Source organism: Calonectris borealis, chromosome 14, assembly GCF_964195595.1.
Source record: "Calonectris borealis chromosome 14, bCalBor7.hap1.2, whole genome shotgun sequence".
Classification (NCBI taxonomy): Eukaryota; Metazoa; Chordata; class Aves; order Procellariiformes; family Procellariidae; genus Calonectris; species Calonectris borealis.
This window is the reverse complement of record NC_134325.1, coordinates 21097343-21123838: the sequence shown is the minus strand read 5'-3', so window position 1 is coordinate 21123838 and position 26496 is coordinate 21097343. Positions and strand designations below refer to the sequence as shown.

The 26496-nt window shown below is 37.3% G+C and overlaps 1 protein-coding gene across 3 annotated transcripts in view; it reads right to left on the bottom strand.

The window, feature by feature from the left end:
- Positions 1-2072: 2072 nt before the first annotated feature.
- The window catches only part of KNL1 (kinetochore scaffold 1), a 30388-nt gene continuing 5964 nt past the window's right edge, over positions 2073-26496 (bottom strand). For all 3 annotated transcript variants that reach the window (XM_075163657.1, XM_075163658.1, XM_075163656.1), the window contains exons 5-26: positions 26194-26255; positions 25633-25688; positions 25125-25164; positions 23999-24036; positions 23599-23651; positions 16838-22090; positions 15914-16058; positions 14850-14917; positions 14625-14723; positions 11917-12032; positions 11001-11091; positions 9423-9539; positions 8694-8781; positions 7871-7939; positions 7426-7465; positions 7206-7307; positions 6647-6747; positions 6293-6361; positions 6039-6148; positions 4832-4950; positions 3381-3503; positions 2073-3269 (exon numbers count right to left, since the gene is read on the bottom strand). In XM_075163657.1, the coding sequence (XP_075019758.1) occupies positions 3164-3269; positions 3381-3503; positions 4832-4950; positions 6039-6148; positions 6293-6361; positions 6647-6747; positions 7206-7307; positions 7426-7465; positions 7871-7939; positions 8694-8781; positions 9423-9539; positions 11001-11091; positions 11917-12032; positions 14625-14723; positions 14850-14917; positions 15914-16058; positions 16838-22090; positions 23599-23651; positions 23999-24036; positions 25125-25164; positions 25633-25688; positions 26194-26255 (7065 nt within the window). In that variant the 3' untranslated portion in view covers positions 2073-3163. The remainder of the gene's footprint in view (positions 3270-3380; positions 3504-4831; positions 4951-6038; positions 6149-6292; positions 6362-6646; positions 6748-7205; positions 7308-7425; positions 7466-7870; positions 7940-8693; positions 8782-9422; positions 9540-11000; positions 11092-11916; positions 12033-14624; positions 14724-14849; positions 14918-15913; positions 16059-16837; positions 22091-23598; positions 23652-23998; positions 24037-25124; positions 25165-25632; positions 25689-26193; positions 26256-26496) is intronic.

Here is a 26496-nt window from a genome sequence, read left to right as displayed (position 1 = left end):
TAAATCCAATCATCATGGATTTTAAAACTTCACAAGTAAAAGCTACTACAATTAAAGCAGATGAGCTTGTATAAAAGTTTAAGCTGTTAAATGTAAGTAAATTTTCCATATCTAACAGTTAATCTGAATTTACCTCCTGTATCTTCAGTGTGTCTTGTATAAATATCCTATTTAGAAATTATTTTCCTCTCAGAAGTCTTTTTCCCCCATAGTTCTTGGAAACACTGGGATATCAAACATTGGTGTTAGTAGCTTCCGTTGCTGCAACTGAAGTAGCACTAGAGCTGCAAGGGAGAAATTAGTAGGTGTTTTGCAGAGTTCAGGTTTAGAAACATTAAGCTATTTCAACAACGTGAAGCAATGATTGCCCTTTAAAGAACCTGGTTTGCAAATGGTAGATGCCCCGGGCTTGGAGACAGAGAGGTACAGCAAGTGAGTTGATTCAATACCAGAATTTTACTTCAGTTCCTGAGCTAGCCAAACACTTGCTTTAGCGCTAGACTGTCCTTTCATCTTACTCTAAACTGCAAAAATGATCACCCACTCATTTTACTTTTGCACATTCCTCAAAGCATTGCCATATGTTTAAGTGGATATGTTCTCCACTAGTGTGTCTATCCCTCTGTCCAGATTTTGGAATGTTTCCCATGAAAACTAAGGTTGGGAACATGAAAGCAGAATATTACTAATAATGCACAATAATTTGCATCCTCATTATTTAACCTTTTGCCAATGAGCTAAAGAATTTAATATGCATTTAAGACGACAAAACAGAGATCACAAGAGGCTTTTGCATTTTGCATACAGAAAGATATCAGTCTTAAGTCAGCAGTATTGAAGGACCATAAAAGATTCCTTTCCCACAACATACTAGAACTTGGATGTGGTTGACATTCTCTTGGGATTCAGACTTATGGTGGGGCATAAGTGCTCATGGATGATCTCCAGATTTACAAGAACAGGTGCTTTAAATTAAATGCAATAAAACAACGTGCACTATTACTGATATCCATAAATTAATCATTAAAGAAAGCCATAGTCAAAACAACATTCCAACGGTGTGAAAACACAATAGTGCTCATTCTTTCACAGCTAGTATTATATTACCAAATATGAAATAAGAATCATCATCTATAGACTTTTTTTCCTAGAAAAGTAAATTAATTCTTGAAATGTAATTAATTTCTTCTCCCTTACCTTTTCCCCCATCCTTAAAAGTGGTACAGCCATAACTTGAGATCTAAGCAGCTTTACTGAATCGCAGTGGAAATGAGTTCTCTAGTGTTATATATCCAGCTTTATGATTGAGCAATGGTTACAATAAGCACTGTGTGTGAAAAGCTTTACTAATGGCATTCTCAACAAAATTTGGCTTGAAAAAGAATAGTTTTTGTAAATATATTATCTTTATGAAGATTTTAACAGTAATACATCAAGTCCTATAGATGACAGATGTCATGATCTTTAAGTCCTAATGCCCTGGGAGGAGTTTAAATAAGAGTGTCAAGTACAAATATAAATTAAATACAAAACTGGAACTGCTTAATTTCTGCCTAGTCCCCTTTTTGTACTGCAAATGCATGGCTTTGTTTTGCTTTGTTTCCTCTGCTACTTTGATTCAATTTCCAGAGCAATATAATAAACTCTACCAAAAGTCTACTCTTCAGTCTTCACAGTTATCGGATTCTTTAGCTTGTAAATACGCTGAAAGAAAACCAAACCAGACAAATAAAAAAGCCCAAGCTGAATAATGCTCGTGAAGTGCTGCTGCAGCACCCTCTACTGGTTAATAATGCTGATACAACGACCTGAGGAAATTTAAAAGTAATTCCAGGTGTAATACCCAAGTCATTTGCAATTTAGGCACTATTTTCTAAATTAGGAAAAAAAAAAAATTCTTCTGCAAAAGCCAGGCCATAGAAAGCTAACACTAGGAAACGCAAGAAAAAAAAAATACAAGTTCATATTAAGAACAGTCCTCCCAAACAGCTAACAAAGTTACTTTAATAATAATAGGCAAATTTTCAGTCACGAGTTTAAATAGAGCAGCCAATAATCAGAACTTGAAGAAGGAAGAGCAATAATTCAAATGTTTAATGAACTTCCACCTTGCAAATAGAAGGAAAATTTGTAAAAAGACAAAAATATATAAACACTTAAACACATGAAAACATTTTTAAATGCAACATATTTTACAGGGATACAAAAATTTGCATCTGCCTACAGAATGGACGTTGAGAAATGGTAGGCACTTCTACACGATAAACTCAATCGGGGTTAGATTAGTTCCAACAGCTCAACGTAGGTAATATACAAAATATATACAAAAGCAATCTAGACTGCACCAGTGATATTACAGATACCTCCTAAATTTAAATAGCTCAGTCTCCTCACTAAAATTCTAACGTTTTACAAACTCAATGTACCAGAACCAAGAGACAGATTGTACTGGACAAAGACACTGAGTATCAGAACAAACTTCTAGCTGGAGGGCATCACACAGATGGAACCTGATGGCTTTGAGTCTGTTGCACCGCAAAGTCTATGGTCAAGCACAGGGATCTTTAGTCTTCATGACAAAAATACTTCTGACTTTGGCCACCTGATTAGTTGTTACAGGTTATTTGGTTAATCAGCAGCAGGACTATAGTTTCTGTGTTTTGGGAGGGGTTCCAGGAAACTGATAAAAATCAAGTGTGATGTGATATGTTAAAATGCTACGAAGAAGTGAAGTAGTGATAGTGAAAGTAAATTCCAGTCATGTTAATTTAGAAAATACTCATCATTGTTTTTATACAAGAGCTCTGTAAATCAACCCAGAACAGAATTAACATGCTATATCAGAAGAATATCCGTACTAGGGAAGACTATATATACAAGGAGGCCAAGACCACCGGGGACTGAAAGAAGATAAAAGGCAGACTGGATTTAATAAAAGACATAAGAAATTCTTCCTCCTCCTCTTTAGAGACCTCTGCTTTTATAAAAACTTTTGGCCTACACCAAGCATCCTGGATATCAACCAATTATTAGACAAGATTACTAAAGAGCTGAGTAGCTAACAGCACTCCTATTCTGGTGAGAGACTGCTTGAATTCTTACAAGACTAAAATCAAAGAATATCCAGTCTGACTTCTTCAGTCCTGCATGCAGATCTAGTGCATCATCTGGGATCCTGGAGCAAATTTTGATGAATCAAGCTGACTATTCTCCGCAGATAGTGGTCACCAACTGGTACATTGGACAGAACAGCAGAAATTTCCTCCTCCCTGTGAAAGATAAAATTATCACACGTGTTTGAGAGGATACGGAACATTTAATTCCCCACCCCTAGCTTTGAAACTTAAGTCATATGGAGTGGTTCTTTCTGTTCAACTCACCCAATATTCCCAGTTTTTTTTTGGACAGTAAAAGGCAGTGGAACAGATGGGTAGCTGGCAGATAGAGACAGGGTCAACTCAAACTTTGCAAAAGCTGTGGAAGCGGAGAACAAAAGCTTCACTCTGTACGCGAAACAAACACAAACAAAAAGATCAATACAAAATATTCAAATGTAGTGCTACCACCTTTGAATTAGGTTCCAGAAGTGAAAACAAGTGATGTACTTGATTCAACAAGCTCAATAACTTCTAAAGAGTTCCAGCATAGACTAACAGTAACTTCATAAATAAGGTTAAAAGAACCTTTCTTCTCTAATACTATCAACGTTTTAACACTGAGTTAGAATACAAAACCCCAACTTTCCTCACAGAAAAAGTTAATACATACACATAATTCACAGAACTTTTCAAAAATTATGGGAGAATATAAAGTAGTAATCAAAAATATGTTTTCTAGGTTAACATAAAATATTCCTAGGTAGCTTTTCCGAAGTTTTAAGTAGGACTGATTTACCCTCAATTCCATAATTCTAAGATTGTTTCATGAATCCAACTCTATTTAAATCAGGCCAAATTTCCATCTAGCACAGTATTCTTGCCTATGACAACGTGCAGGAAGGCCAGAGTTGAATTTGGTTGTAAATACGGGTAAGACCATCACCAAGGACATAATGCCCAGGAAGCAGATGCTTTGGGATAGCGTAAACTAGAACAAGCATAATACAGGTCTTTTCCAGGTAAATCTCCCACAATTTGCAACTTCCTGAGCACAGACTGCCCTTGCATCTGTTTTGTTGACTTAACTAAATATAGCTTTTATGGCATGTAGTAGAACACCACTCTTGCAAAGGGTACTACAAAATTAGAATAACCTATGGGAACAGCATCAAGGCATGAGCAAGATTAACTGGGCACATCTTAGTTAAGGATATACATCAACAATAGAAGGATAAAGTGAAGTAGTATTTATGTTGTTCCACTGGGACATGCCACAAAATTGGGAAGTAGTATGAGCAAACGAAAATTAAAGAAAATAAACTTCAGTTTAAGTGCATTCATCCTTCAATGACTGATTCTGCTTGGCTGAAGCAAATAGAAGATTAAAAGAAACAAAGCACTAAGATACAGGTAAACTCTCGGCTCTGTTTCCTTTGCATTGCTACACTCTGGCCTAAAGTTTTAAGTGAGAGAGTCAAGTCAAACAAGAAAGCAGCAAGGAAGGAGAGGTTATATGATAGTAAGGAAGTGGCTGAATCCAAGAACAGCTTAATTTCCATGCATTTGAATATTACAGTGCAATTATATTAAAATAAATCAGATTGTTGTTAAAAATAGTGGCATAAAATCTCGGTTTCAACAAAACCAAATTGAAAGTATTTCAGTGTTTTGTTCCTGATTATATAGAGACACTCTCTGAAGGACTGGTGTAAACTCCATCTGAAGTTACTCACTTTGTGTCACTGATATCTGTCTTCAGAAGATTAAATTTTCCACCCCATCTCTCCAGAAATTCAATCTCCCCTCCTAAGATCTTGCAGCGACTCACCACCAAAGAGACATCATGAAGAACCTAAGTGGACAATCGGAAAAGCAATCTGTCGTGGTTTAACCCGGCAGGCAGCCAAATACCACGCAGCCGCTCGCTCACTCCCCCCACCCCCCCAGTGGGACGGGGAGAGAATCGGAAGGGTAAGAGTGAGAAAAACTCGTGGGTTGAGATAAAGACAGTTTAATAGACCAGAAAAGGGAGAATAATAATAATAATAATGATAGAATATACAAAATGAGTGATGCACAATGCAATTGCTCACCACCCGCGCTGACCGATAACCAAGTAGCGATCGCTACTTCCTGGATCACGCCTACCATTCATATACTGAGCATGACGTCACATGGTATGGAATACCCCATTGGCCAGCTGGGCTGGCTGTCCTGATTATGTTCCCTCCCATCTTGTGTACCTAGCTCAGTCAGTAGGCACGGGAGCTGTCCTTGGACTAGGAGGGCACTTAGCAACAACTGAAAACATCAGTGCGTTATCAACATTCTCCTCATACTAAATCCAAAACACAGCACTAGGAAGAAATTTAACCCTATCCCAGCCGAAACCATTGGCATTGGCACTCAGGCTGGTAAACTATGTGACACTTGAAAACACAGTTAATCCTAGAAAGTATAGGAAAAAAAAAGTAGTTTAACTGCTATCTCAGTTTGGATGTGAAAATGAAATTGGTCAAGCATAACAACAAATATATATATTCTTTGCCCTAAGTTTCTCCCTTCAGCTTTGTCAACAGGGGTACACAGATATGCAGGAACACCAAGTTTGCCTTGGCAATTTAAACTTTAATTAGGAAGCAGAATGGCATTCAGCTCAATTCTTTAATTTCTACTAGCAGAAAAAAAAGGATTTTAAGAAATCACTAAGACAGGCAGACATTAATGTAGCAAACAAGGAAGAAACCACAGCTTTTAGGACTCTTGCCTTCAGGGACAGGTACTTCCCCTCGCACCTCAGAATATTCATGAAGCAGATTTTTATTTGCATTGATGAAGCATTCATTAAGATGCTTTTTTTTCTCAGTATCAGCCCTATTCTCTGTGACAGAAAAGATTTAATGTTTCTCCAGAGTCTTACAGGCTTTCCCGGAACATTACCTGGGGCAAGTAGTATAGTGTGGGACACTTTTCCTGCCAGCATCCCTGACTTTCAATAAACTGGAAAATGAGTCTATGGACTAAACATGAGGAGGATGGAGCTTCTTCCTCTGTAACACAAGAAAAACACATTGCCAGAAATCTTTTAAAAGCCATATAGTAATGCATTAGCAGATAACCTGTTTTTGGGAAGACATCTGTAAATTTGTGGTTTATCAGGGCAGCTACTTTCAAGCTATTTGAAAAAATCTTACCATCCAAGATTGATTCAAAGTTCAGGCTAACTATCTTTCTGGAAGGATCTTCACCGAAAACATCACCATCTGAGAAGGAAAGGAAAAACAGTAGTTATTTTCCATACTTAGTTCTGGAGTTACAGCTCTTTCTCTTCAGAAACAGCCATTCATTACATACTTTTCTGAATTTTCATAGAAAGCACTGATAAACATATTCAAAGCCACCTCTCTCAGCTTACATGCTACTGCTGTAGTATGTTTTCTAATTCCTTTTAGCAGATCTTCACAAATATAGAAACTTTACGTTTCTATTATGTAACTATTTAACCTTTCAAATTCATAAAACTGAAACCTACCAATTTTGCGACTTACCTATTGGGGGCCCAAACACAACGGTGAGTTCAATAGAATCATAAAGAAAATTAAAGACAGCCTGCTGTTCACTCCATTCAGTAATCTCCCACTCAGTGAAGCTAAAAAGGGGAGGGAAAAAACACCATCACCCTACGTTTCAACAAACCAACCAAAACAATTATCTGAAGGACAAAGATCAGAGAATTAAGTGCACTTGCAGCTATTACCACATAATACACCAACAAAATTTTCACTTTCCAACAGAATGTAAGAATCTGTTGGGAACGAAAGCATCATATTATTCATTTTACATAACTGTTCATTTTGGAATTGGAGGAGCGTTGGATATAGAAAGACTAAACGTAGAGTATCTCTGCAAAGTTGTTAACAGAAAAACAGTGCATCACACATGGAAGTTCACCGAGGCTTTATTGCTTATCCTAGGCTGCGAGGAGATGGGCATCCAAAGATTTCCCAAATCAAACAACAAGAAAAACCAAAACCAAAACTATTTATATATGAATATGAGGCCCCAGAACAAGCTGCTAAAAATAAAACCTGAAGGTCTTTTCCTTACTCGTATGTCTCCAGGAGTTCCAGACAGCTTTTTTCTTCTTCCTTTAGCTGGTTCATCTGAGCAAGCATTTGCTCATTCTCAGTCTCCAGATCTGACAGTTCTCTGCAAAGGTAAACCAACCACATGAGATGTAACCACACTGGTTACAAAAACACCAACCCTCTAAAACCTGAATGTGCACATGTTATTTAAAGTCTTTAGATCCTCTTTGACATCTTACCTTTGAAGTTGCTCTTCTTGGGCTTTGAGGCTTTCCAATTCTAAGAGAAAGGGAAAAAAGCTATGAGAGGAAACAGCAGCAAAGACAGCCCTAACTTGCTCTGCAGTCACTGTTCTTAACAATACGAAAGAGCTCAACTCAATGGCCGTTACTCTTACCTGGATGCAGATATATGGTCAACAAAGGCTAGTAATTATTGAACAATTGAAGTGCTGAATATGATAGCCAGCACACACTCTTCAAGTCACACTGTACCAAGTTCTATTTTTCCAGGGGTAAACCAGTCCTTTCTGTACTTTAACATCTGTGTAATTAGCTATATCCAATGCAGGAAAGCAGTAGTGTTTGCATCCATATCAGAATTAATATATTGGGGTGGGGGTTGAGTATCACCCTCTCCAGAATTTAAAAAACAAAACAAGTGCCATTCAGCTGGTACCATTACCTTCCTCTAGGGTTTTCCCTCCCGCCATTTCATCACTGCAGTCTGCTTCCCGTTCTTCCCAGTCAGAATCTATAGGAAAGAAGTATCAGGTCTCTGCAGAACTCCCAGATTCAACACTTAGATTCCATTTTATTTGCCTGTGGGTTCTATAAATCTTAATATTTCAAAGCTAACTAAGAAAAATGTACAAAAAGCCGGAAGGGTATCTACCAAAAAACCTCAAAAAGTAACAGATAACAAGGAAAACTCCTTTTATTGCATTGTTGCAAGCTGCCACTATGCAATTTGTTTTCTACTTAAGGTATTGGAAGAAAATCCAATTGGAAGACGTGAAAATACACAGAGCATCGTTATGCAGCAATGCCAAGTACTGACTGCAGCTTGTGTGAACACAGCTGAACAAGTTTTAAACCATCCAGCTATGATGCTGAAAACAGTACAAAGTGGAGTGCAAAGCTTAGTCTTGCCTACCTGCAGGATCGCTGGCAGGTTTTGCAGCCATTTTGAACTGCGTGCTGCCAGCAGCTGTACTGGTATCGCTAGCAGATTTAGCCAGCTTGGTTACATATTCATAGGCTACAATTATAATTGTGTATTTCAGCGCAGATATACTCCTAGTCTTCATATGATGTGTAAGTGATTTCCACAAGACGAGTTTGCAGACACAAATGAAGGCGCTTAGGCCTAACAAATACTGGTAACAAAGGAATTGTAAAATTCCAAGCAACCACCAAACACAGAATCTTGAACTGACCATTTAAACAGCAGCTCTGCAGAAAAATAGAGAAATCAGCATATCGGTCACCGGTTTGGAAACGCATACCTGCTTCCAGAGCAACAAGACAGCTCTCTGCCTCCGTAAGCAATTCATCCATCTTTTCTATCCTTGACTGTAGCTTTCCGTATTGTTCCTAAGATGGGAAAATTGCACTCAAGTCAGTGACATTTTTTAAAAAGCTGAATTGTCTCCTGGGACCACCACATGGATCTTTGCTTGCTAAGAAACTAATTAAAGAAGCTGATATAATCTATCATTAGAACAAAGAGGCAGACTCACAAACATCAAGGCATTAGCCATATGTAAGAAAGTACTAGATACTGAACAATGTATCCTTCTTATGAAGGGATGAGATAAAACATGGAAATAAATAAATTCCTAGAGCTTTTAACACATACAAATTTCTGGTACCTATCACAATGCATTACTTCTGCATTTCCTTGTCAGTTACTAATACTGACATTACTCCAGTGTAAAGAGCTAATTTCTCATGGCATTTCCTTTAATACTCCCATTTTTCACTCTGTTACTTTAATTGCCAAAACCCTTAGGCAGAAGGTTCCTACAGTGTAAGTGCAAGAAAGTCACTGTTCCAGTATGTTTTACATTTGCATATAAATAGAAGGGAAGTACGTTTAATAAGAAGGAAACTTTCAAGAGAATGCACACTTACAGACAATAATTAGGCTCCTAAACTTGACAGTCAAAGACAGACAAATATGGTAGAAGTTCCTTTTTTTAAAGCTAAACCTCTGCAGCCTTGTGGCACATTACCTGCGCGCTCTGCAGCAATTTGCTGTACAATGTCACTTTCTCATTGTGAGCCAAGATTTTACTCTCCTGGGTGAAATAGGATTTCATTTTGTTCAATTCTGCTCCAAAGTTCTTCAGCTGCAACGAATGGAAAATACAGAGAAAAGAAGAGAAAGTGAATGGGAATGTGCAACAAATGGTTGTTCAGTCAACCCTTTAGACTCATTCTCCCTTCTCTGCTCCTCCCAGTACCCCATTTCTCTAGTAGCAGTATTACAGGACACCTGCAAATTAAATCAAATTTAAGACTGGACAATCCCTGTTAATTCAAGTACAGTTGTCTACTAAAGTAACTGATTTTCTTTGCAAAGATCCAACAAGATCTTTACTCAAATTGGGAGCCACACAAATAACTAAAGAGATGCTTTTACCAAAAACCAGAGCACCTTCATTAAGAACATTAGAAGTCTCTCATCCCAGTTGTTTGAGACATGTATTTAGAACACTTGCCCCATTATGGTTAAGGAGGCTAACTGAAATGCTCACGGAAGTCCAGCACAAGAAGTGAACTTAAAACCTGTTTTAACAGAACATAGCTACGGATCATGCAGTTCAATGTTTTCTCTGACAGCTGTCAATCCAGAAGCTGCAGAGAAGTGTACAAAAAGCTTTTTTCTACAATGTTTGCCATCTGCCTATTTCCACTAGGTGGTATCATTCCAATTCTAATTGCAGAGTGTAGAGATTTGCTTAACAATCTTAGCTAAGGGTTCTAGATGCTTTCATTGTTCATAAGTATAATTCTTCCTGAATCTAGTTAATAACCTAGCCGCAGTGATATCCTATATCAATCTAATGGTGAACTATGAAAAATACTGTCTTTTATCAATTTTGACTCTTTATTTTCATTTAATAGATCCTTATTCTTGGCATTAGAACCACGGAAAACAGAATCTCTTGATCTACCTTCTCAATTCTGGCTGGGATACTTTTATAATGCTTCTGGGTTGTAAATGCAAATGTCTTTGGCATGCTTTTTTGTCCCCATTATCATTAGCGTTCTCCTTTAAATACCCTCTGGCCTCATCTGTTGTTTTGGCATGTGACACCATTGTTGCACTCCAAATGCAGTTTTATTTTTGTGTAATGAAACATATTTTCTGTTCATTATATGTCTTGCAACATCACATGTCTTTCTGAATGAAATAAACATTTAAGTTAATGGACAATTTTGCCCCACCAGTGAAGCAACAGAGTCTCTACAGTAAGAGGAGTTCATTTTTTCTTTCCAGAATTGCACTGTTTGCTTAGGCCCATCTAAAATTTCTTTCCTCTTTCCTGCCCTCAACTAACCTGAATTATCAACTTGAATTATCAAGGTTTTCTGTTTTATAGCAACACGTTCCCTTTAATATGCATTCTTCTGACATATTGGAAGTTCTCATAGCAGTTCTCCGTTCAGAAAATATTTTGCCTTGTATCACCTACTTGCCTACTGTTATTCTGTGACCATTCTGGTTCTTATTTTATTTGAATACATAAATTAACCTTACTTCTTCATTATGTAAGAAACAACATTATCTCTTCATGCAGTATTACCTCTTCATCAGAGCAGGTTCTCATTACTTCCCACAAACTCTTATTCACATTCACCAGGGGTTGATCCAGGACATCTACATACGGTTTTAACCTGAAATGTGGAAAAAAAAGTTGAAACAAAGCCTTGTTGCAACTGCGCCGAGCACATAAAGCAGCACATTGGTATTTATACAACTCATTCCTCTTTTTGAATTAAAACATGGAAATGTAAATATTTTTGTTTAGTTGGGTCTTACATCTTGGAGAGACCCTCTAAAGCCTTGATTAAATGGGGGCCATGTTTGTTAAACTCTAGCACATAATACAAAGTTCATTTCCTCCAGTCTTTTTGTTGAGGGCAGGTCTGAACAGAAGGTGGAGAGCTACAGAGCCAAAGAAATAGGAAGTGGTGCTAATGAGGCTGTGAAAAATCTTTCTACTGATTTTGAGTTTTACCATAAAACTTGATTTTGCACATAGATTGTAAAAAGCGTAATGAATCAGACCAGAAGTGTCCTTCAGATAAGAAAATAAATAATGATGACGATATTTCAACCTAATAAACATTGGAAGATTGGAACAAACAACGGGTTGTAACCTGTTATGATTCTGCTTTCTATGTTTGATCATTTTTGATACAATTTTAAAAGTTTTACTCTAACTCTTCTGATGTGCAGCTGAAACACTCTGTTAGTAAAAGATAAATTACTTGAGGAAAATAAAACTTTAATTATCTCCATAACCACAACTCCTTCCCAAGAGTTAGCCCTATACCGTCTAAATCTGTAATAAACTGGCTACCAGCATAAAGTAGGTAAATGATCGTTTTTTATTTTTCCCATATGTAATGTATTAACTTTCTTCAGGCCACTTTGCATGCAACCAGAGCTGAAAAAATAAAATTACTAACATACTCTGTGACTGAAAAAACACTTACTCATCTATCTTCTGAGCAAGGGCCTGGCAATCTTCTTCATAAATACGCAGCTTGGGGCGATAAACATACTGGCTGTAAAGGAGGTCTTCTGGAGTAGGTGGTGCACTGACTGCACACTGGGGAAAAACAGAGGGAAAAATTGTGAAGAAAAAAATGCATATTTTTCAGAACCAGTAACTTCCAATCAATTCACGTACAGAAACCAGCAAAAGGCCCGGAATCATTTTTGCAGAGCAGAGAAAAAAAACCAAAAACCCTAATGGAGGCAGCCTGACATACTTAAACAATTGTTTTCATTCTGGACTTGTCCTATTGCATTCTGAGACAAGTTAGTCATATAACCTTGGATAGCTCATTCCACTTTTATGCCCCAGGTTTCCTCACGTTTGAGCATGGAGTTCCTTTTGGGACATATGCCTCATCACTAGAGCTCCAAAAAAAAAAATTGAAAGTTAACTTCCTTTTAGATGAAGACTTGAAAAACATGCGTACATTATCCAGGTAACAAGAGTGCTCTAGAATAAAACAAGATAGCTATGCTTGATTCAGAATCGAAGCTTCCAATTTTTTAACAAGTCTTAGGCACATCAAATAAATACAATGGGGCTATTTCAGCAAGCTACCTACATATTGAAGCACATAAATAATTGACATTAATTCCATCCCTTCAAAGAAAGCTTTCAGGGGCTTTTGGGGGATGGGAGTGGGGTTTGTTTTTTATCAGAGATCAGTCACTAATGAATGGTGTCAGAGTTTTGTAAGCCTGATGAATATTTAGAGACAGCTCAGTATGAATAAATTTGCAAACTGAAAGTGTAAACTAAACTGTAACTAAGACAGTACAGCATTTTAAATAAAAACAGAAGAGATTTAAAAGTCATAAAGGAAGACATTTAATCAATACAAATTATTAATTTAGCTGCGATTCTTTTTAATCAGTTTTCATTCCTTTATCATAACAGTTTTAAAGAACTGACAGATTTTTTTACTCACTCTTGCTAAGTTGACACACAGGAATTTTATTCAGTCAGTAGTGAGGCAGTGAAGAAAGGCAGAACACCACATGTGCCCCACAAACATATAAAACCAGCTGTGTGCACTGGCTTTCTGCAAACTAACAAAACAAGGTCCACAATTGCAGTCCTTATTTCCAAGAAGATATCTAAATTTCTAATGTGAATATTCTACTGACATATTTGCCCTGACAACGTGACATCTTACTGCAATAAGACTTGGTTCTACAGGAGCCAGTTTTCAACTAATCTGAAGTACTAGAATGAATTTCAGAAATGAAGAATTTTCACAAAAATACCACTTTCCATTTGAAGAATATGATCTTGACCACTCCTTTTCATACATAGTAACTACTTCACTCTTGCCCTTATTATCGTAAAAACATATTAAAAATTCCTACCAAAACAGGTGTCCTGCTACCCATTTGAAAGAAGGAAGATCAAATCTCATTAGAACTTATTTAACATTAAGCATCCTACTGAAAAGTTCTCCAGCACTCTAGAATAAGTACTGGCATAGAAGAAACTCCCAAACCAAGTGTCAAAATTATACAGACACTGCTAAGGTTTTCCACTTTCCAGGATGGCTGTTCCACTGCCCCAGTGCATTGTTCACTGTGACAGTAGAAACTGTAGTAAGCAGCAGGGAATGGAAGTATTTGAACTAAATCCCCATATACTTTATTAAATAAATACTAAACATTGTAATCTTACAAACAAATTTTCTCTGTTTATGAAACTTGAAACTTTTCCATGTCACTGTAATACTTACGTACAGAAAACTAAGCAGCTCATAAGCAGCTCATTCACACTACTTCATTACGTAAGTACCATTCCTTATAAAGATTATTTGCGAAATCCAGACAGGTAACAGAGACCAGCCCCAGCACCCAGTTAGAAATTCAGTTGGCTACACAAATGTGTACAAATAACCAAGTCTGAAACACTAGTCAGAAGAAAGCTTATATGAAAATAAGGTGCCTTTACTGAAAACAAATGACAAGGCCCTGTTCTCAGGATGCTTGCGAGGTAAGATTACTGTCTTGTTCAGCATCAAGTTACTGCCAATGAGTGGCCCTTGTCTGCATGCAAAAAACCGTTGTTCCCATGTCTGCAAGAATTCAGCAGAAACCTTTCAGGATGAGGATACTGAAACTGGGTTCAGGCAGAACAGACTTCAGGGGAAGAAATAAAGAGTACTAATGTCATGGTGAAGCACTTCTAAAGAAGAAAGTAGAACAGCTAGTAGGAGTGCAGAGTAGCATTTCAGGATTCTGATTTCAGTGGATGGTGGACATAGTAAGAAGATGACGTGAAAAGGTTAGACTGAGCTTCTAATTCTTACCTTCAAACTTATCGTCCTTGAAACAAGTTTAAAAAGCAAGAATTAGCTATTTATCCAAGAACAGATAAGCCTGAAAATATGGTATTTTGTGAACAGACTGAAAACTATTCTATTTTTCAGTTCTGAAGGAAAAAAAGCATCAGACTTATCAGAGATGAACAAGCAAAGAGACAAAAGGAAGCATGCAGTGTCTAACACACTTGCCAAGCTGGAACTAACTTCTGGCTTAACTGATTTAAAGGCCTTTAATACAGACTGGTTAGTTGATAAACTTTAAAAAAAAAAAAGAAAGACAAAGGAATATAATTTAAAGTCAATTATATCATGCATATCAAAGGACAGATACTCACACTAGCTGGAAGATGGCTAAGCCGGGGCTTCTGAATCGGAAGATGGACTTGAAGAAGTGTAAAAAACTCCCCAACTGTGATAACACCATTCTGAAATTTCTGAAAAGATTAGGAAAAATGTACAGATAAGTAAGTTTTTCAAGTAAGAACGCTTACTTGCATATATGCACACAATTATTTTTCCTGTTAGGACAAGAAGTTAGCTTCTTTCAGCTATTTACATACCTCCCGTAAGATATCTTCGCAAATGCTATCTGTGAGAAGCAGAGACTCCATCTGACTGCTTCGCTGAACTAGCCAAAAAAAAAAAAGGGGGGGGGATATTGCTGGGGTTAATAATATTCTTACGGAAATATGAACCTAAGCTCATTAGTTCTAGAAAAAAAGCAATTTTAACATAGAGGTTGACCTTTATTTATGTTTCCAGTGCTGAATGAAGTAGCTGAGGAAACAACTACTCAGGACAAATAAGGAGGACTAGATTAAGAATCTAATGTAAAATAAAATCTGTGTCAGAGCGGTAATGAAATGACAGAGTTCACTTTTCTGTGGGAGGAAAGTCATATGTAACATACTAAAAAGTAATAAAACTCCAACCAATTCACAGAGGGGGTCCTATGTAGACAGAGACCAAAGAGCATCTGAGCTGCCAGCAGCTTTCAAGGTAAAAATGTGGCATTCAAGTTCTGAGCCAACAAGGGCTAGTTTCTCATTCAAAGGAAAGAGCCCAACTTCTACTGGATAAGGCATATGCTTTCATGATTGCAAGAGGCCAGAATTGGAATTGGTTTTGTAAGGCAAGATATCACTTATCAGATGATTGGCAGATTTCTGCCTCATTGTTAGGTATCAGCTAATTAGCAAGAGCTAATTAAACCTGGGGGCTGAATCTGCTTAGAGCACTCTGAGGAGTCTTTTCCCAAGAGCGCAGCGCTGAGACATGCAGACTCATTCTGCATGGAACCAGCTTAAAATCATCTTTGGGCCCGCTGTGTTTGAGCTGGGCCTTTGCTCTGTGCTAAGGTAACTAAACTGCCTCATCAGCCCAACTTGCCCTTGAAAACAAAGCTGTGCTTAAATTCTGCTCCTTTTTCTTCCGATCTCATTTTTCCTTGAACGGCTTGAACTCTTAGCCAGAATGTAAAAGCATCTTGACTGGCTGGGTGGGAATCTGTGACACAGGCATTCAAGGCCTCTCCCAAATGAAATATATACTACGGGTGGGGCTCTTCCTTGGTTAAGCGTAAAGAACACAAGGTTTGAAACCATTACCACAAAGGAAGTCTTACTTGTTAATTCTGTGTCAGCCTTAACAGAATCCAGAGAGCTGCTGGTGCTGGCATGAGTACAATCAGGGCTTTTAGCCGACAGATTTGGAGGATCTTCACCTTCATGAACTTCTACTTGGCTTTGAGACACAGCACCAAAAGTAACCTAATATTAGCAAGTTTAAAAAAAAATTAAGAGTTATATGAAACAATACAAGAATAAGTCAATCAGTAGTTTATTGTAGCTGTTTCTTGACATTCAGAATTGTTTCATTTTTAGTATTGGCATATTTTACATCTAATCAGCATGACAAACCAGCATATGGCTAGTTAAGCCATCTCCTATGATGACATATAGAAAGTAAAGCTGCAAAATCCTTCATTAATTTCTCAATCAAAGCAGTAGCCACCACAGCACACCCTTCCAGCTTTTGGAATAGAAAGTTTCTACTGATGATGTACAAACTTATTTTTAAGGTCAGATTAATGTTCCGTATTTGCACAGATTTTCTTGATTCAGTTGCAATTTGTGCTGTCTATAAAAAAGCTAATTTAAACTAAACATCCATGTTAGGATTTTCAATAATTGCTTTAGGCCTTACTCTATCGCTGTACCTTAGCAACAACTAGCAAATAGTTTAATTCAGAGGACTAAGAGTATTTAGTCAAGAGAGGATTAAAAGGATACTATGGAGAGAATTATTTAAAATTGACATATCCCCTATTCTGACTGTTTTGCATGGTTCAGGAAAGTTGCACGCATCAACCTGATTCTTCAATTTTGGCAAAACAATGAAAATATAGGGGACAACATAGCAAAATGACAGCAAACTGGTGGTTAACAGAAACAAGAAAACCTACCAATAGATCTGCTTACACCCCAAAATTTAAACAGAAGTCCTGTTAAGTGTTCACTGTATCCTTATAGTGAGTGATTAGGCTCACCTGCAAGTCTTGGGAGGCCTCACCATCCAAGTTTTCATCCCCCTTGAGCTTCTTTGGACTTTGAAGATCCTCCTCATGTTGTTCCAAAGCTCTTTTTGAGTTGTTGCAAGTTTTTGTCTCTTCAAATTGATTCTTTTCATTGTGGGAGATTTGTTTTTTGCTTATCTCATTGCAAGCATTTTCCACGAGTTCAGAGCTTACAGATTCATTTGAATCCATTTCTTCTAGGCAGACAGGAAGAAATTCTTCTGCTATAAACTGAGAAGGGCTGAAGTTCTGCCTACTAGACTTCTTATTACCTGGGGTTTCACCAGCATTTACGCTTACTTCTGAAACTGGTGCTTCTCCTTTGTCTAAAGATTTTGCATTTACGTCTTGTACACTAGAAACAGAAGGATTTCTTCTGTTTGGTAATTTAGGCTGGAAGATACCTAGAGGGACGTTTATTCCTTGATATTTACCTTTAAGTGCCATGCCTAAATTTGCATCTATGGGAGCAGCTCCAGATTCAAGACATATGTTCTCCTGCTCTTTGGTATAAAATAAATTATTTAGTTCATTTACAGTATTTTTTCCTAACCTCATATCCTCTGGCCGAGTTGATGATTTGGGCAACTGGTCAGAAAAAGCAGTTTCAGAAACAGAGAGAACTGCAGATTTCCTTCTAATGTTTTTCAGTTTTGAACAAACATTTAAAATACCTGAAAATTCAGGTGCAAGAGTGGGATCTATTTGATCTCTTGGACTGTCACTGACCAAAAGTTGCTTAGTTTGTTCAGAGTTTATTTGTAAGTCTTTTGGAGGTGTCTCCCCTTCAGCTGACAGCCCCTCATTTTCCTTTGATTCCTTATTAGAAGCTGGAACAAGGCTTGCTCCAGCCAAGCCTAAATCTGTAGCTAAAACTTCATGTCTAGATGCATCATCTTTCAATACTTGGTTTCTCCGAGTACTACGTGCATCTGGAGAACCCGTCAAAGAATCTGGTTGCTGGATGGGAAGTGAAACACAGGATACCAAATCGCCACTTTCTTCACTGCAATCCATGGGCCCATTACTTGGAAGCTTGAAAGAGACTCTCTTTGATTTCAGTTTTTCCGGCTGTATGAGATCCTGCTGACTGTTTACAGGGGCAGAATTATCTGTCGGAAGGTCAAGATCCTGTGGTGCCCGCACATCCATAGCCTCTTCTGGAAGCGAGACAGAATAAACGGAATCTGGTGTTGTGCCACTGTGGACTTTGACAGCTCCTTTCTCACTAGGAAATGCTGAGGCTGATGAAGCAGAAGAGGGAATGCTGGGCTTATCCTTAGATTTTGCATGAAATTCATTCAGGTCTTTTTTATGCGAGGAATCAATTTCATCTCTGCAAGACGACAACAATGCACTATGCAAGTCTGGTTGCCAAGTGCTTTTATGTGACACTTCTCGGTTCTCAAATCCATTATTATTGTTATTAACAGCAATAGTATGAGATGCAGTTATTTCCATATCATCTTGGTTGTGGGTAAACCCAATGGTTTTATCAGCAGGAACTGCAGAAATGGCTGGAATGGACTCTCTGTCCTGTACATCAATTTCACCACTTAATACAGCTGTATAAGTTTTAGTGATCTCCATATCCTCAGCCAAAGTAAAAATGACGGTTTTGCTATCTGAAGCAGCCTCCTGTCCAACCTGCTTAGCCAGGTTTAACCTATCCTCACATAAGACTCTTTCAATACTTTCATCAACAGAGTAAGGCTCGGTCATTTCCATGTCAGCCTGGTAACTCGTAAACATAATTGTGGAAGTTAATGGAGCAGACTGATTGCGTTGCCTACCTTGCAGAGAATTTTCTTCCAAAGCGACATTATGGGTTTTAGTGATTTCCATATCATCCACAGCAAACATAGTAGCTTCGCTATTTGAAAGTGCTTGCTGTCCAACCTCCTTATCCAAGTTCAGTTTATCATCACATACAACTTTTACAGTAATTTTATCAGCAGAGCAAGACTTGGTAATGTCCATGTCAGCCTGGCTACTTGTGAACATAACAGTTTTAACAGGATGAGCTGAAGAGACAGAATGAAGCCCTACCTCATTTTGCAAGACAATTTCATGGCCTATTGCAGCCGTATGGCTCTCTGTGATCTCCATGTCATTATTCTCACTGTTCAGTGAAAATAAAACAGTCTTTTCCCCTGTTGTTCCCTTCAAGCTTTTCCTTCCAGTTCTTTTAGCAGTGTTAAGCATTCCTTGAGATGCAGCCTTTTCCATAGATTTGTCAGCTGCAATAGTATCGAGTCTACTTATTTCCATGTCATCATTGTAGGTAAAAACACAAGTTTTATCTCCAGAAATTAAGGATATGTCTTCACTTGAACTTTTACACGGCAAAATTATTTTGTCTGCCGAAACTGTGTGACTTCTGGTGATGTCCATATCAGCATCTTCTGAAAACACAGTCGTTTTCTCACTTGCAAAAGGCAAATGTTTTAAACCAGTCATGGTTAACATTTTCTTGCCACATACCAAGGGGCACACATTGTGCGCAGGCTGCTCCTGACTATTTGCTGTCATCAGGACCCCTTTTTTTAAGGGCATTATTTTATTTTCATCTTGAACAATGTGTCCAGGTACCACTTTTCTTTCTGATAAAACAGGGTTGATGTTGTGATGAGGAACCATTACCGCACAGCTTCCAGTCAAGTCCATGTCTTCACCAGAGGGAAACACAACTGACTTTTCTAAAAACGAAGGCAATTGGGAACTTCCCTTATGTGGTTCAGAGGTATTGGCTAGTAACGGTTCTTCAGCACCCCTCAAGTGCAGGCCATCAACTGAGTGAGGATTTTTAAAATCGTCTTCTGAAGAAACTGTTTTACCAATTGAAAAATCTCTCTCAGAATCTACAGGAGTTGACAATACCTTGTTTACTACCTTCATAGTATGGATTTTCTCTTGCTTGTCTGAGTTTTGGCAATCTGCTTTTATTCCTAATATTGTTCCAAGTTGTCCATTTCCTTTCATTCCAGAGGGAGCAGGCTCATTACTGGAAATAAATGAACCATTTGGAGCCAAAGGAGTAACAGTTTGCTTATTTGTGTTCATTTTCAAATCCCCACATCCTATTGCTGCAGTCTGACTTGCGATATCTACACCAGAACTACCAGAAAACTGGAAGGTCTGGTGTTGCAGCTGCTTGGATATCACATTGTTTTGATTATGATTATTCTTATATTCTTGTACTGTATTGATAGGAGCAACATCAAAGGCAGCAGGATGAGTTTTGGTTATGTCCATGTTTTCATCATCTGAAAACCTGCCCGTTTTGTCATTTGTGCAGGAAACTGAAGCATTTGGAAGATTTTTTCCCAAAGGTTGAGATATAACACCTTTTTGACTTTTCAAAGACACGAATGCACAGGTGACAATATCCTCAGGGACTTCTCTCTTTTGCTCTTGTAATGAACACATGCTCTTTGCACAGGAACTTGGACCGCTTGCCTGAAAGTTTGTTTTTCCAAGCTTCTTGTCAACCATTATCATCTCAAGATCTTTAGTATTCATTTCTGTAGCCTGGCTTCTTTTAATATTCCCATCGATACTGATCGCCTGAAGATTTTCCTTGTCCATATCTAAAGAATTTGCACCTTCACTGACATTTTTGTTCTGGTTCTTTCTTCGAATTATTTTACAATGCATTTGTTTTGCTTCTGCAGTTATCCCATTGCTTTGATCATCAATGACAACAGCATGGCATTTAGTTATTTCCATTTCTTCCTGTTCATTTAAATTGGGAGATGTAGATCTGTTATCAAGAAAATGAGGTTTGCAGTTGACAGAGGTGGACATTCCGGCAGGAGATTCATTTTCAACATTCTTTGCATCATCCTTGACAACACTGGTTTTAGTCAAGTCCATATCTTCTCCTGAGAATATTACCGTCTTCTCACCTGGCAGAGAAACAAGTTCAGAGTTTGCTAGTCTGTGCTGAAGTCTACTCTTAGAAACACCAGTAGACAATGAATTTGTACACGAATCAAAACCAACATTCACTGAAGCAGTCCCATGATCTTGGGTCACTTTTTCGATTCGTTCATCTGAGCCCGAAGATCGTTCAAGTGCACTATTTTTATATGACACAGAAGCTCGATTACCTAAAGATGTTAGACTCTTTGTAATGTCCCTATCACCCTGTGCTGGACATCTGTTTTCTGCTAGTGAAGAGTTTGTATTAACTGGCTTTTCAAAAGTTTCATGACGTGAACTGTTCATTCCTTTAGTGCTGTCATTATAGATTACATCTGTATAATTCCCAGTAATTTCCATGTCATCACATTTAGAAAAAACAACAGTTTTATCACCTCGGAAGACAGTCTCAGAAGAAATGGATCCTGGGATGGCAGACATTGTCCTGGCCTCTTGTTTAACAGTTCGCAGCACTGTAGGATCTCGTCTGTCTTCAACATTTACTATTTTTTTGTCTGTACAAAGTTGAGGGTCCTGCTCAACAATTAAGTGCTGATTAGATGCTCTCTTTAATACAGAATTATCTAACTCTGTGGATGGGAAATCCTTTTTGAAGTTTAGACTTTGATTCCCGACACTGGAGAAGGGAAAATACATTTTTGCAGTGTGACTAGTTGTCATATCCATTCCATCATCTGCAAATGCCTCAGTAACATCCACACACAGTAGTTGCTCTGGTGGAGCTTTACAAATACCAGAAAACATAGCTTTAACATCAGATGCCTGGCATTTTGTCATTTCCATTCCATCATCTTGCCCTTTCAAGACTTTTGTGACATTGCAGGTGTCCAGTGGTTCATGGGAATATACAAATCCCACCGATGATCGTGCCATGTCTTCTGAGACTTGTGAAGGGACAAAAAAAACATTCTCTTTTTCAGGTCCCTCAGTAGGATTGAGTGCCTTTTTGTTTGAGTTCAAGCTCATAAAAAATTCATTGAAATTTATTTTTTTTACAGTAGTAGCATCTTCCTTCTGTTCAAAAGATGGGCACGAAGGGTTTGTAGGGTCAGAGAAAAAATGAAATTCTTTGCTCATTTCTGCCTTTCCATTGTTAGAGTTTAACCCAGCCAGAAATGATGTGATACCTATTTTCTCAGTTTTGTCAGCCTGATTGTTTTTCAGGTTACGTGTAATCACTGCAGTGTGACTAGCTGTCATATCCATTTCATTTTCATCTGAAAAGATGAGGGTGGTGTTATGCCTGTTTGTTCTTTGAATGGCGTTATCCGCATCATGCCACTAAAAAAAAAAAAAAAAAAAAAAAGAGGACGAAATTACAGTTACTGATACTTAAAGCAAATGATACAATGGTTTCTTGTATTTAAAACAAAAATCAACTCATGCAGTCCTAAGGCTATCTCTCTATTTTTACATCTTTTTTTTTTTGGGGAAAAAAAAATTATTGATTTCAGTCCTCCTCGATAACCAGTAACACATTCAAGGAAAGGATGACAACTTAATTATTAGTGTGTATCATATTTAAAAGGCTTTTTTTGAAAAAATGTGTCTCAGTTTTACTGTTGGGCAAAGACTTCATACCTAGACATATCTTGGAAAGGATGGAACAATTACTGAGTCTTATGGATCAGTATTTTCTATATCTCTATAGTGTGGTTTCCACCTTTCTTTTTCCCCCCATAACTGCAGGTAAAAACCTTGCCCAGCTTATCATGCATGTGTCCTAAAGCAGCAGCACCAAGTTGGAAGTTCTAAGACTTTTCCACCACTGACTAGGGAGATTTTAGTCTCTTTAATAGAGTGGATTTACAGTTTTAAAGCTGTAGGAAAAAATTGGCCAGTAACAAGATATAATACTATATTGTATCAAAAAAATGAATACATTGATTAAGAACAACTTCATGTTTACTTCAAATTACATATGCTATTTTATAAATGCAAGAAATAAAATATACTAGAAGAAGCACAACCATATACATTACCCAAAACAAGGAAAGACAGAATTTCAATCTGACCTTTATAGACTCGTGTTATACATCTTCTCATCCATACTAGATTTTAACTGTGGGGTTTTTTTTTGTTTGGTTTGGTTTTTTACATTCATTAACAAGAGCTAACATATGTTTTTAAGCCATATCTTTAAACTCAACATAAAAGTCAGAAGCCATTGCAGTAAGGGAGACTGTTTTGACAATTGCTTTGTTTAACAACACAGTGCCATAACATCATCACTGAAGTGTAAGACAGTTCAGGATTTCTGTGCAATTGCCCCTGTGAAGGTCTTAGCTAAGAATTTTGTGTGTTATTATTTGATTCAGCTGAAGAAATTCAGTTACCTTTTCATGCTAATCATTGCAATTCATCTAAAGCTTTTTAACAGCAGGACAAAGAGTACATTTGTGCATATCCATTCTACCCAGAGAAGAAAAAAAATACACAAGCAGAGAGTAATACATGAGAAAAAATACATAACCAGACCTATCTGAAACATAAGCTCCTTTGCATATTCCTAGATAAGAATTGAAAAGAATGGAGGGACTGGCTCAGGTACTGAAAAATTAGCAAGCAATTTTAGAAGCCAGAGTTATCAATACTGCAGTATAATGCCTATCAGATTAGGAAAATACTTAAAAATATAAAAGATTAGCTTTCAGAAGAATTTTATATGAATACAAGGATTTCTTTTTTAGGCAATTGAGTTACCTTTTTCATCTTTACTACACAAATTATTGAAATATATTTTGGACACTGATATTTTCAGCACCAAAAAAATAAAAGCCTTCATATACCTCAGTCTGCTGCATCAATGCCTGGATAGGGGCATGAAGCAAAGTGTTCATCCCTGTTGAAAGAAAAGGAAATACTCCATTTGTTGCACTGTTTTCTTATTAGTTTATCCACTGAGCTGAAGATCTATGCACTCATTTTACAAATACCACTGAGTAAGTAAGTACAATTAAAACCAAATATATCCTGAAAAATATTGTCAGTACTCCCTTCAGCATGCAGAAGAGCCACTCATACTTCTACAATACAATGCTTGTAAACAGCTTTATGGGACAAAGCCCGATCATGCAATAGTCATCTCAGACAGGGAGATTGTTCTAGGCACGTTAAAGTTATTCAAACAAAATCAATAGCTTTGAATAAGGATAGCCATTTTGTTATTAAATCTATTTCCAAACTCACCAGTGATCTCACACGGAACAGCTTCAGGTTCTTCATTTCTACAAAAGGTGGGTTAGGTAAACAGTTTATTAAAAGATTTAAAAACAGAAGGCTTTAGCAATATACTGAAAAGGCAGAGAATTTGTTGCATAGCTCTGGGCAGCAGATACCAGACACTACTTATGTCTTCAATATATTCTAATTTGAGTGGCAGTCTTATTTTCCCATGAGATTCTCTCATCTTAGCATGCCACAAGCCATTGTTCAACATACAGATGGCATTTTAATTCCTCAGTGACAAGTAGAAAAAAGAAAAAAGATTAATTCTTTATTTTTAACTCGGACCTTCCACTTTTAATTATTCCTTTCTCTTTGGGAAACTGAAGCTGTGTTTCTAAAGCCTGAAATCATATCTCTGTAAAACCAAAAGCCAGATACAATGACCAGCTTGTGTGGTTTCCATCTAACTTTTAATGCCTTCCGCTCTCCACTGTTTTATTGAATGCTCTTTCAAGAGCAAGAAACCTTAGCTAGAGTACTGATTTTTATTTATATATATATACACACACATATATATGTTATTATATTGGGTTGATACCTTTAAAAGCATGAGTTAACTACAGTTGTACATAAGCTGTTTCCTTGGTATACATTTTAAATGTAAGAAATTTCCCTTCACACATAGAAACTGTCTAAATCTGTTATTTTACTTACCAGGTCATTTTAAGTTTAAAAACCCCATCATTTTGTTTTATCTAGACAAGAACTTTGAGGCCAGACAAACACTTTATCTACCTCTGCCAGAAAAAGTTATAGTAATAAATATCGAAGACTATGTCTACAAGATATGGAATCAGGTAGGTGTTTCCTGGAAAACACTCCCAAGCAATCAGCTTTGGAAGGAAGCAGTTTCAAGCCATAATTGTTCAATTTTTAGAAACTGCTATCTTTTTGAGTGACCAGCACAGCTATATCCTTTTTTTTGCTGTATCTCTTCTTTCACCAAAAAGCAGTGAGCAATTTTATATCTAAATAAATATGTATGCTGCATTTCTTTGAGGAGTAATATTTTGATGGCTGCACGTCATGTGAAGAAATGCATTTGCAGGACAGAACTCTATGGTCATGGGAATTTTTTCAAACTTACTGATTAAGCAGGACATCATTCCTCGTATCTGCTGCACACTCTAAAAATAGTAAGAAAATTAGACATTACAACGTGAGAAGCATGATCAAAACATTCAGAGACAAGAGTAAACTGCGCAGAAAAGAATGTTCTGAAGTTCTCACTTTTGATGTGCCTTCTTATCATGGCAAAAACCCAGAGAAGCAAAGTACTTGAAAATGCAGTAGCTTTTCAGATTCTTCCTAGGTAATCTTTGACAGAGTGAATATAATATTCTGCTCAGCTTCTTTTGATCTAAATTCCCAAGGCAGATTTTGTTCTAGGTGCATTTTGTCAAAGAAAATAATTCCTTTTCTGAGCTACAAGGTCCACAATACCAGTAACTAATGGGTTTTCAGCTAGTCCACAATAAACAGCTGACCATATTGTTCCTTACCTGTGACTGACAGGCCTGACTTCTTAAATTCAGGCTAAAATCTTGTTGCTAATAGTCTGCGAATCCTATCAGAAGAAAAGAAAGAAGTTTTACCTGTACTTTCTCTCTCTGCTGTGTTATTCTTAAGATCTCTCTGGAAGACTCTGCAGCTAAGAAAAAAACAAAACAAACCAAAACAACTCAGTTTTTGAAAAACACAAGACCATCTGTTTTGAAGTAAAAAAAAAAAAAAATCTCAGCCCTAATTTCAATATTTTCCACATGGTATGTTCTGAAATGAGATATCAAAAGCCAGAAGCTTACTGAACCCAGCCATAATCCCCAGCGGGAAGATGCCATTATCGTACTTAAGATTGAAATCACTAAAAAATTTAATGGGAAACAGAAATTCCTAATTATATTAAATTCACTGAACCATTTTTTTCTAGCTAGCAAGAGAAAATGAATAATGGCTCTCCAAGGGCTCAAAGTCAACTCAATATAACAACAATTTACCTTCACTGAATACTCACGAACGTATGCAAGCAGCAATTTTAGGGGATACCAGATTATTACCCACAGCCTGCATTTTAGGGGGTACCAGTTTATTACCTATAGGCTGCATTTTATGCTTAAATAAAGGGCGTAGATCTGCATCCTTCAGATCAAACTTACGTTATGGTGTTCGCAAAGCTGACACGGCGAGAGTTTTTCCTACGTTTTTCTATATTGATATCCTGACAATAAAGAACACAACACTTTGATATACAGAGAACTGTTCTTATCCCATAAGCCACAATAAGCATAGCTTTTCATGAAACACAAAAACAAACAAAAAACCACACCCCCCTCAAAATAATAATCTATGAGCCCAACAAGTGCAACAGATATTTACCAACATCCTTAAACTACTTTATAGTTCTCCAACTTCTCCTGACATAAAGACACCCATCTCATCAGAAGTAGGAGCTAAAGATC